At 38.1% G+C, this 11,460-nt stretch overlaps 2 protein-coding genes across 3 annotated transcripts; one reads left to right on the top strand and one right to left on the bottom strand.

Moving 5' to 3' along the window:
- Nucleotides 1–2,281: 2,281 nt before the first annotated feature.
- Nucleotides 2,282–6,626, top strand: LOC311096673 (uncharacterized protein). Its single transcript, XM_084135967.1, has 3 exons — nt 2,282–2,507; nt 2,917–3,114; nt 3,204–6,626. Exons 2-3 carry the CDS (start codon nt 2,928–2,930, stop codon nt 4,070–4,072), a joined length of 1,056 nt encoding a protein of 351 aa, XP_083992093.1. The 5' UTR covers nt 2,282–2,507; nt 2,917–2,927; the 3' UTR covers nt 4,073–6,626.
- Nucleotides 6,237–10,555, bottom strand: rusf1 (RUS family member 1). Of its 2 annotated transcripts, none has more exons than XM_084134190.1 (15): nt 10,503–10,555; nt 10,079–10,234; nt 9,912–9,989; nt 8,751–8,865; nt 8,632–8,677; nt 8,524–8,556; nt 8,319–8,424; nt 8,113–8,214; nt 7,880–7,950; nt 7,613–7,797; nt 7,450–7,507; nt 7,269–7,333; nt 6,988–7,128; nt 6,837–6,902; nt 6,237–6,718 (listed from the first exon to the last, which is right to left on the bottom strand). In XM_084134190.1, the coding sequence occupies exons 1-15, from the start codon at nt 10,503–10,505 to the stop codon at nt 6,633–6,635; spliced, it is 1,311 nt and encodes a 436-aa protein (XP_083990316.1). In that variant the 5' UTR covers nt 10,506–10,555; the 3' UTR covers nt 6,237–6,632. The 2 variants fall into 2 exon arrangements, with proteins under 2 accessions (XP_083990316.1, XP_083990317.1); XM_084134191.1 differs by having other exon boundaries at nt 10,498–10,537.
- Nucleotides 10,556–11,460: the final 905 nt, after the last annotated feature.

Here is an 11,460-nt window from a genome sequence, read left to right as displayed (position 1 = left end):
TATGTAAAGCACTTTGAATTACCATTGTGTATGAAATGTGCTAAATAAAATTGTCCTGCCTTGCCTTGCCAAACCAAACATTTTTAGTTACCATTGACTGCCATTGTCTGGACCAAAAACAACAAAAAACACTGAAACATAATATATATATATATATATATATATATATATATATATATATATATATATATATATATATATATTTATTTATGTATTTATTTATTTATGTTCCACAGAAGAAAGGTATGAAACGAGTAAATGATGACAGTTCACCCATTTTTGGTCTCTTCATTTGCCAGAGAAACATGTTCAAACCGGTTCAAACAGTTCATTGGTTGTAGCCATAGAAACAGTAAACGGGTAAGTTAACGCGATATAATAAATATAAATATTTGGCAACACACACAGGAAACAGTAGTGATGGTGAAATGAAGCTTTGTGAAGCATTGGGGCTTTCCCCCTCGACTGTATTGTAAAATGGTTCATTACTCGAAGCTTTTCAACACGCTGCACACTAACGACATCTTGTGGTCAAAAGGTGGAAAAGCTGACTTTCTGTCCCAGAAGACCCATCCATTTTTTTTATTGTTTCATGTAATAAACACTTTGTGCTCTGTAAACCGCAAAGCAATAAAATAGTCCCCATAATTCATGTGTTAGTGTTGATCTTACACAATGTGAACAAACATATGGAAAAATAAAATAAAATTGGGACAAATTAACGTGTGAAACAATTCTTATGAATCTGCTTTGATCAACAAATGCAGCCTTAGCCTCAGTCCCTATACATATATAATCAAAATAAAAGAAAATTATTGTGGAATAGTGAAGTGCTTGTGAACTGGAGAGCTGACATTTTATTTTGTGGGTAATTTAAGAAATTAAAGATTTTTATTAAGGAACAGGACTTGTTCAACAGTGTGAGGGCTAAAGCCCAATTTATACTTCTGCGTCGAACTTACGCCGTAGCTACGTCGTAGGCTGTGTGTAGCGCGCGTACCCTTCGGCGTACCCTGACGTGCACCTCTCCAAAAATGTAACAACGCGTCAACTCTACGCGGACGCAAGCGCTGTGATTGGTCTGCTAGGACCGCTCCCTCGGGTTTCACATGCTCCCTCTGCGCGCGTGAACGCGTACAACGACGCAGAAGTATAAATGAAAACCAACGCGTTGCCTGCAGCGTAGAGGCTCCGGCGTAGGTCCGACGCAGAAGTATAAATCAGCCTTAAAGCCTCTGTTATACTTTCCGCGACCGCCCGCGTGACGTAAAAATCGTCATCAGGGATGCGCGTTCATTAGGTTAAAACCGCGAAAGAGATGGAAATAACATGGACGCCGAATTTGAAAAAACGGAAAACGCGTGCATGCTAGATAGAACCAATGACTATTTTTCACGCAAGCCTGTTGGAAGCGTTTCCAGGCAAAATAGAATAGGAAAAGATGTTTATATGTCATTTTGACACGAATACATATTAATAAATGTCATTTTGATGTTTGAAAGTGTCTAGGTTTTGACATAAATGCAAATATAAACTATAAATATAAAAAATATTATCGATTATACTGTCCAGACCGATCTACTGCGCATGCGTTGAACGCGTTCACCGAGCGGACCTCAGCAGAAAGTATAAATACAAGTAGTCCGCGTCCGAGCTGTGCGCAGCTGTCGTGTACGCGTCCAAACTGGAGTATAACAGAGGCTTAAGTCTATTTCTTTTTTTATTTACTACTACTGAAGGGCATGACACTCGAAACTGAAGCAGTCTGAACCGGACGTCACAGATCACGTGGTTATGGAAAAACGAATCAAGCTCCGATACACTGCTTCAATGTGAGAGATCAGAGCCATAGAGAGAGATGTTTTCTCTACCACTCTGTGAGAGATGTTTCGTTTTTTTGATACAAGCTTCGAAGCCTCGGTGCCGAACGTCACATCACTAGGAAACAGTGCGCGCTCGTAGTAAAGGAAGTAGTACGTATATAAATAAAATTGTCTTGCCTTGCCTTGCCTAACAAACATTTTTAGTTACCATTGACTGCCATTGTCTGGACCAAAAACAACAAAAAACACTGAAACATTAAAAAAATATATATATATATTATTTTTTTTATGTTCCACAGAAGAAAGGTATGAAACGAGTAAATGATGACAGTTCACCCATTTTTGGTATCTTCATTTGCCAGAGAAACATGTTCAAACAGTTCATTGGTTGTAGCCATAGAAACAGTAAACGGGTAAGTTAACGCGATATCAAATATTTGGCAACACACACAGGAAACAGTGCGCGCTCGTAGTAAAGGAAGTAGTACGCCACCAACCAGCGTTCCCACAACACGGACACTAGGAACATCATTGTTATCACAGTCAGTCTCGACGTTATGCTGTAGAATAAAAACTACATAGTATGAAGATATAAATATCATGAAAGACCTCTTGTTTTCGGACGTTAGTTCACGGTTTAGCTCGCTGACGGTTTAGTCTTTCATTGCTCTTGAGAACAGAAAGGTAGGTGTTATTGTGTCATTTTAATTTTGATGTATTAATTATATACAGTACCACATTTTTATGTAACATAGTTGTCATTCTATTATATTCATTGTTATGGTTTAGAGGCAGATTCATTAAAGGGATAGTTCACCCAAAAATGAAAATTCTGTCATAATTTCCTCACCCTCAAGTCGTTCCTATCATGTATGACTTTCTGTCTTCTGCTGAACATAAAATAGGTTATATTTTGAACAATGTTGGTCACCAAACAGTTTTGGACAATCATGGACAAAAAAACAGAGACACTTGTCAGCATAATCTTCTTTTATGTTCCACAAAAGAAATTCATACATGTTTGGAATGACATGAGGGTGGAATTTTCGTTTTTGGGAGAACTATCCCTTTAGCTTGTTTTCTCTCTGAGCAGGTCCTAACAGAATGTCACAGATGGATCTCCTCGTCACAAATGTAGCTGAGCTCCTCACTGCTGCTGTACAGGAGGTGTTGCAGCTCATGGGTCAGGCTATGTTAGAGTATCAGAGGGAGTCTGCTAGAACACGCCTGGAGAATCAGAACCTCCAGCAGAAGTTAAAAGAACTCCAGGAGAGGATGGCTGGGGCTTCAGGTGAGGTTATGAAGAGCTTATAGTTCTTGAATTAACTTGTCTATTTACTGTCATATAAAAATTCTCAGTCAATCTCTTTTATATTTTAGATAAAGTCCTGAAAGTCTCTTTTCCCACATATGAGCCTCACTTAGGGGAGGATCATGTGCAGGAAGATCTCGTTCATCATGGAGATTCAGTAGTGAGTGAGGAGATTCTGAGTGACAATCCTGTTCATATAAAGCTAGTTTTAGATGATATTACTGTTGACAACCAACATCATTTTCTGCAAGGGACCTGTGACTATTCTTTGATGAATCAAAGACCCCTCTCCAGGGTTAAGAGTAGCTCTCCGAGAAGAATCCCCAACCCTTCATCTGGCAGCAGAGAGACTCCAGCAACCAGCAACACTGAGACCCCATTGGGCTCCAACAAAATCAAGGTGGAATCTAAATCAGAGCTTCCGGAATGTTCTGTCGCGGAGGAGACAGACAATGCGACAACACAAGCTCCTGTTGTTCCCATGCAGGATGCTCCTCTAGCAAATGAACACAACCAGCAGCCTGTCTCCACCTTTTCCGACAGCATTGTCGATTATTACCAACCTTGTAAATTACTAAATTCTACTTCTAAACACATTCTTAGGTCACGGGTAGAGAATACGGTCCACACGGGGGATGTTCACAGTGCCTCCTGCATGAGTGAGAGCAGGGAGGTTCTGCACAGCTGCCACGTGTGCGGTAAGACGTTCGCGACGCCCTCCAGCCTCGGAGCTCACTTTGTATGCCATTCAAATGAGAGACCTTTTGTTTGCAAGTGCTGCAAGTTCAGGTTCAGTCGTTTAGCCGATCTGAAAAAGCATGAGCGCATTCATACAGGAGAAAGGCCATTTAACTGTTCTCTCTGTGGACGGCGGTTCAACCGAACAGAGAATCTCAGAAGACACTTGAGGAAGGTTCATTATGGAGCAGCGCTGTGAGCTTTAAATTCACAGCATGTATCTTTGCTGGCTGCAGTATGATAAGGGCATTTATACAGTTGTGGTCAGAATTATTTGCACCCCTGGTAAATACAATCAAAGACTGCTGTAAAAATAAATCTGCATTGTTTATCCTTTTGATATTTTGGAAAATTTGTAAATTTCACAAAAATCCAACCTTTCATTGAAGAAAAATAGTTGAAAGTGGGGGGTAAATCACATTATGAAATGAATGCTTTTCTCCAAAACATGTTGGTCATAATTATTGGCACACTTTTATTAAATATTTTTTGCTACCTCCTTTTGCCAAGATAACAGCTCTGAGTCTTCTTCTATAATGCCTGATGAGTTTGGGGAACACCTGACAAGAGATCAGAGACCATTCCTACATACAGAATCTCTCCAGATTCTTCAGATTCCCAGGTCCATGTTGGTGCCTCTCCTCTTCAGTTCACACTCATTTTCTATAGGGTTCAGGTCAGTGAACTGGGATGGCCATGGTAGAAGGCCAACTTTTGGATAGTTGTCCTGATGGAAGATCCAACCACGACCCATTATAAGCATTCTAGCAGAGACTGTCAGGTTTATATTTTTTATCTGTTGGTATTTGCTAGAATTCATGATACCATGTATCTGAACAAGATGTCCAGGACCGCCAGCAAAAAAAAAAATAGGCACCCAAAACATTAAAGATCCTGCAGTATATTTAACCGTGGGAATGGGGTATGTTTTTATCCCTGTAACACATCTATTGTGTTTGCTGCCAAAAAGCTCTTTTTTTTTTAGACCATTGAAGTTCCAGTCGTATCTGAGAACTGAATATGCTGGTTTATTTTTGGATTGTTTTGAAACCCTCCCAAAAAACATGTGGGGATGTCGGTGCTGTTTGATTTTTTTTTTTTTTAGGCTTCCTGACCCCAAGACTCAAGTAATCTCTGCAATTCTCCATCGGTGATCCTTGGAGAGTCTTTGGCCACTCAAACTTTCCTCCTCACCATGCATTAAGACAATATAGACACACGTCCTCTTCCTGGCAGATTCTTAACATCTTTAGTTGATTGGAACTTCTTAATTATTGCCCTGATGGTCAAAATTGGGCTATTATTGGGCTTTAGCTATTTTCTTACAGCCACTTTCTATTTTGTGATGCTCAACAATCTTTTGCTGCACATCAGAACTATATTCTTTGGTTTTACTCATTGTGATGGATGATTAAGGGAATTTGGCCTTTGTGTGGCTCGTATTTATACTCCTGTGAAACCAGAAGACATGGCTGGACAATTTTATGTTCCTAGTCACCCTGGTGTACTAAAAATATTAATGGGAATATACTTTAGAGATATTTTACTCATAAAAAAATTCTAGGGTTGCCAATAATTATGGCCAACTTGTTTTGGAGAAAAACATTTATTTCATAATGTGATCCCCCCCACCGCTTTAAATTCTTTTACTTAAATTAAAGGTTAGATTTATGCAAATATTTTGAATGAAAGATCAAAAGGATAAACAATGCATATTTATTTACATATTTACCAGGGGTGCCAATAATTCTGACCACGACTGTATAACTTTGCATGCTGACTTTGGATCACAACATTCGTTAATTTCTCAAAATGACAATTACACCAATATGATTTCTCCCACATTAATATGATGCATTGTCAACTGTTTGCATCAGACTGAATTGAAATAAATACCAAATCATTACCAAATCAGTGGCTAAAATATGATACATTTATAATGATAAAAACCAACAAAGGACAATAGATATGTGGTAAAACTCAAAACGTTTAAAGTGCGGAACACTGGATTCTTGTTCTTGATTTTTTTAATGTTGTTTGAAATAAGTGTCTTATTCTCACCAAGTATTTATTTGATCAGAACAAAGTAAAAACTAATATTGTGCAAATATTATTACAATTTCAAAATAACTGTTTTCTATTTGAATATATTTAAAAAAGTGATTTATTCCTGTAATGGCAAAGCTGAATTTTCAGCATCATTACTCCAGTCTTCAGTGTCACATGATCCTTCAGAAAGCATGATATGATGATTTACTGCTCAAGAAACATTTATTATTGTCTTCAATGTTGAAAACAAATTTTTTGTGGACTCTGTGATAAACGTTTTCAGGATTCTTTGATGAACAGAAAAAAAAACAGCATTTATTTGAAATAGAAGTCTTTACTGTCATATTTGATCAGTTTAATGCATCTTTGCTGAATAAAAGTATTACTTTCAAAGAAAAACAAACAAACAGAAGTGTAAACTTGTAGGGGTTTTTTTCTTTACAATAACCGTTTGAAATTTCTTACATGTGGTTTTGTTTTCCCCCACGGGTCGGAGAGGCCTTGTTGTTGACCATTTAGGAATACATGATCGCTGCTGCAACCCTGTTGTTCTCATTGTTTTCATTTTTACAGTATAATATCTAAGACACTGATATAATCTTTCTTTTCTGCAGCTGAGCTCTGGCAAGTATTAAACACTGACAGCTGTTTCAAAGTGAATTTCATTTGAAATAAAAAACATCACCCATTACTTTTTTTAACAATTTGCCTCAGCTTCTCTTTTTCCTCCATTCCACACGCCACTCGTTCCAGTCCAGTAGTGTCCGGTCTGTCTGCCACTTCGCTTGATCCAGTTCTGACAGAGAGAAGCAGAACAGACGATTACACATTTCAAAAGACATTTCCCATAACATTTTGTCTCTGAATGCAAATAAAAACGTTTCTTTTTTGTTACAACCTGCATTACTCTTTACCTTTTAGAAATGTGTAGAAAATTTGATCAATCATCTTATGACTCTGCGATACTAACTCCCATGGGTCTGGAAAATAAAACCCAGTGTCGGAAAAGAGGCTATCATTAGCAAGCACTATTCAGAAACAGATCACGATTGAACAAGCGCTCACCCTTAGTGTTCGCGAGCTGTTTGAGCGCACCACCCAGAGAGGAATCATTGTGCAGCACATTACGGAGACACAAGGCCTGACATGCTGCCATTATTTCATCATGCACAGACGCATCACTTCCCAGACAAACACAGACGGTAGCTGGCAAGAAAAACACATCCCATAAATCTGTCATTGTTTTGCCTGAGTAACAGTTAAGCATAAATTGACTAATATAATTTTAGACCATGTTATTATGTCTACCTCTACTTGTATAGTGTAATTGGGGAGTTTTTTTGTACCATTTTTGATTCCAATGAGATACGGTTTGCTGTTGTTCTTCAACGCCAGCTGCAGTTCTCCTGGCCTTTAAGTCACAAAGACATCATTTACAACCACTAGTGTTTTCACAACAATAAAATATATATTCTTTCTAATTCAGTGAATGAATATAAAACTGGGTTTAAAAGCAGATGAACGCACTCTTGAACAATGTCGCCAAGCCTCACACCCATCTTGATGGGAACTGTCCTTCCAAGTGCTGCAAAAAGAGAGAGCATTTTGTTGATTAGATGCGTAATGATTGACCCAAATCATTTTAATCATTAAATGAACAAGAAAAGGTGATTCGGTTTTAAGGCCATACACAAGAACACAGGCTCCCTTTGATTGGCCTCCACTGGACTGAGCACTTGACCATTCAGCAGGTACCGATGGAGGACTATGGACAAGCGAGCCTCGTTAAGGGTTTCCATTACAACCGAACGAACAGCTTTGTAATTGGCAAACAGGTGGAGAACAGTGAATAGGAAGAACAGCGTGAATGTCAACCTGCATGAAAGAGCACAAATCAGTACAGTATCTGGCACACACTTAATTTACAGCGTGGCTTACATACCAGGGTGTTACTCACAATGGGTTATCTGTTACAAGTGGGATGAGCGCCAGGCTGACTAGCAGTCCTGCCAGGTTTACCAGGGTTTCCTTTATCAGGAAATAAAGGCAGAGAAATGATACACTGATATATGACACCGCTGACACAGATAATGACATCAACTTCCCACACTAAGAGGGAAATTTGCTGGGAAAATCAAGAAGGAAATTAGCAAATAAATATTTAGCATATGAGAGAAATTGAGTGTTAACCTGGCTCCCATCTTTAGCAGAGATATCAGCCATATTGTTTCTGCGAGCTTGATGGACAGTTAATGCAGCTCTTGTTGCTCCACCAGCAACTCCTACAATGGACTGGAATGACAGGAATAGAAGAATAACCCTAGATATTCATTATCAAATGATGATTTAGGAACAGTCATATTAACATTTAGAGCAAGATGCTGTTAATATTTTACCTTAAATATACCAGCAATGCAGACGATTAGAATAAAAAAAGGGGGGAAATGAGGGGCTGCAATTTCCATGAACATTGCCACGTCATTAAGAATGTCAGCGAAGAGCCTGAAAAGACATATTTATGATGTTGAAAACGTTTAAGAGAAGTATTACAATAAAATGGTTATTCAAACTAAAACTTTAAAAGTCCCTAGTATACTGTACCTCCATTTTTTGGCTTCAGAATCTAACTTGTTCCTGAAACACAGGGTAACAATTAAATACTATAAACTAAAACATATTTACAATCTGAAATGTCTGGCGAAATGTTACCCTTTGAGCCAGGCAAAAAGTATTCTTCCCAGCATCCCTGTTCCATCTGAACAATGAGAGAGAAAATGGTCAGAAAAGTAAGCATTCGAGAAATAAACATCAGTACTTCATGCACATACCCCTAAGCAGCCATGTTATTGTAGCAGCTGCAACCGTTGCTTCTTGATTTCCAACCCCAACACCCCTCAGTGAAGCCTGAGTAGCGAGTGTACCAGACAGAGAGCTGGAAAATGCCTTGGAAAACAAAAGACAGTGCTATGATGCTAGTGTGTGTGAATATTTTTTATATAAAATTACACATTTAAATGTTTTTTTGTTTTGTTTTTTGTGAAAGTTTTTTAGTAATGCCTTCAAGTAGCTTGAATGTAACTCTACACCCTTGCATCATTTAGTATACGTGGATCTATGAATATGCAAATTGGCCACGCCTCCACTCACTTATAACAGCTCAGAATACCTGATCCACTTGGTTAGTAAACGCTGCACAATGGCAATTGGAAATACTGGTTCCATTCAGCCATATAGGTTTGAACCAGAAACTGATTCAGAAGTGGAAGAGTGAATTATACAGGCTCGTCTATATACTTCAATGTATCAGAATGGTAATGCGTTTTATGTATCGCTCTCTACAACGTCGAACACATAATGGTAATAGTCCTTTTGCTTGACTATGTTATCAAACAGCTTATAATGTGTTGCTAATTTTACACAAACCATGTTCCCGTTCACCATCTCAGAGTCAGACAAAACACCAGCATCCTTACAAACGCTTTGAACAACTCAGAACGTCAGTGGAGAAAGGAATATAGTTCATCATAACATCGTAATAAACATCATATAGGTAATTCCTCCGCTATATTGCTCAATGTATCCGATTTTTCATATCAACAGAAAAAAAAGCCAGGATACCCTGGCTTCTCTTGAAACTTCACTGCTCCGCAGCAGTTAATGATATGCAAAACCCGCCCCCCTCGTGAGTCGTGACGGGATTGGTTACAAGGTCGTTTGTGACGTAAGAAACACCCACGATTTCAAATCGCGTCTTTTTTTCACTGCAATTTTAAGGAGAAAATACTCAGGAATGGTGTTGACTGATGACTTTGCACATGGTTTGTCTTAAAGCATCTTAAAAACACCATATAGACATATAAACAACATTAAATACTTAGTTTTCACCACAGGGACTCTTTAAGGATTGATACTGAACAATGATGGTATGATTAGATGTTTGGCTAATGGGGAAAAAAGACATACGAGTGTCAGATCCATGTGACATGTACCTGCACAGTGTCCCAGAGCTGATACTGTAAGTAATCCTCACTGACACTCTCAGGATATCCCTGTGGCAGGAAAACACTCTGGGAGAGGAGAGATCAGTTAGTGACGTCTCACAGTTTTTCTCATAGGTTCTGAAAGACTTTCATGCTTTTCTGAACGAGTCACGCACTTTAAACACGCCAGAGATTGAATTTCCCGCAAGTCTGCCGTCCATTGCATCCTTCTGTCTCTTCATCCTCCTATCCTTTAACAGGTATTTCCAAGACTCCTGTGAGCCATAACGCTCTGTCGCAATCACTCCTTCACAGTCCTCCATCTCTGCCATCTGCACATCAGTTAGCACGAGTTTATTTAGAAACAATCGAGCTACTAAGTGAAATTAAAAAACAAGACTTTTACTTAGAATTTTCACACTCAGCTGTAACCACAGTCTCACACATTGCAGCTCATGCACATCACTTAACACGTTATATGGTTGAATACAATGGTGCTTTCTATATGTTAGCACGCAGAGCAGTTTAAAATGCTAAGGACTAAAATTACAATAACAAGAATTTCTCCTTGCGAATGCGATTCAGAATCGCGCACCTCACCATGCATCACTCTTCCGTGTTTAGATTGTATCACCACGTCACGAGCATGTCGCGGCTTCTGATTGGCTCGTGGAATCTTACATAGGCGTACATAAAATTTTATTTTATTTAGTTTGTAAATTAATGTATTGTTCTGTATAGATTTGTGCAGATGTAAATTGCATTTTTATTTTCTCTTTCTTTTAATTAACTTAACAAGGGGAAAATAAGCAGTGTTTGTTTTCAAGCTGTCTGACCTCAGTGTCTGTCTCTTTGATAATGTGTCAGCTCAACCCAGAACAGCCGACCTTCACACACAGAGCAGAACAGAGCCAGTGTTAGTGCGTGTTTGATAGAGACCATTACAGAACAACAGGTCAGGCCCATAGGGTCAGGCCAGCATTGACATATACTTGCACTGAAAAATATTGAAGCATCAGAGAATCTGTTTTGGATATTTCTAATTAAGAGGCAATTTTACTATTTATTACTGCTACTTTTATTACAGTTCAAAACAATCTTTTAAAACAGTGGTTCTCAACCAGGGGGACGGGCCCATGGGGGCACCAGTAAACCTCTAAGAGGACCCCAAGATGGATTTAAAATAAGACAAAACAAGTATTACAATATGCACAAAAAAATTAAAATAATAAAAATAATTAATATATATAAAAATAAATTATATATATATATATATATATATATATATATATATAATTGTTTTAAATTCTCTCAACCAGGATTCCACTGTCTTGACAACCCAGGATATGTGACTTGACATGTAAATTAAAAAAATCTTACAATTCCATTGGGCATTTTTGAATATACACTACTGTTCAAAAGTTTAATCTTTAAGATGTTTTTAAAATAAACCTTATGCTCAGCAAGGCTGCATTTATTTGATCCAAAATACAGCAAAACAATAATAATGTGAAATATTATTACAATTTAACTAATTTCTATTTGAATATATTTTAAA

Source organism: Abramis brama, assembly GCF_963993115.1.
Source record: "Abramis brama genome assembly, chromosome: 1".
Classification (NCBI taxonomy): Eukaryota; Metazoa; Chordata; class Actinopteri; order Cypriniformes; family Leuciscidae; genus Abramis; species Abramis brama.
This window is presented reverse-complemented; position numbering and strand designations above follow the sequence as displayed.

What these genes read in the sequence shown, in the direction of transcription:
- LOC311096673 (XM_084135967.1), top strand. Translation starts at nt 2,928, where the DNA reads ATGTCACAGATGGATCTCCTCGTCACAAATGTAGCTGAGCTCCTCACT. An exon ending in GAGGATGGCTGGGGCTTCAG is followed by an intron (nt 3,115 to 3,203) that starts GTGAGGTTATGA and finishes TTTATATTTTAG; the next exon opens with ATAAAGTCCTGAAAGTCTCT.
- rusf1 (XM_084134191.1), bottom strand. An exon ending in TCTGAAGCCAAAAAATGGAG is followed by an intron (nt 8,425 to 8,523) that starts GTACAGTATACT and finishes ATGTCTTTTCAG; the next exon opens with GCTCTTCGCTGACATTCTTA. An exon ending in TCTCATTGGAATCAAAAATG is followed by an intron (nt 7,129 to 7,268) that starts GTACAAAAAAAC and finishes TTTTCTTGCCAG; the next exon opens with CTACCGTCTGTGTTTGTCTG.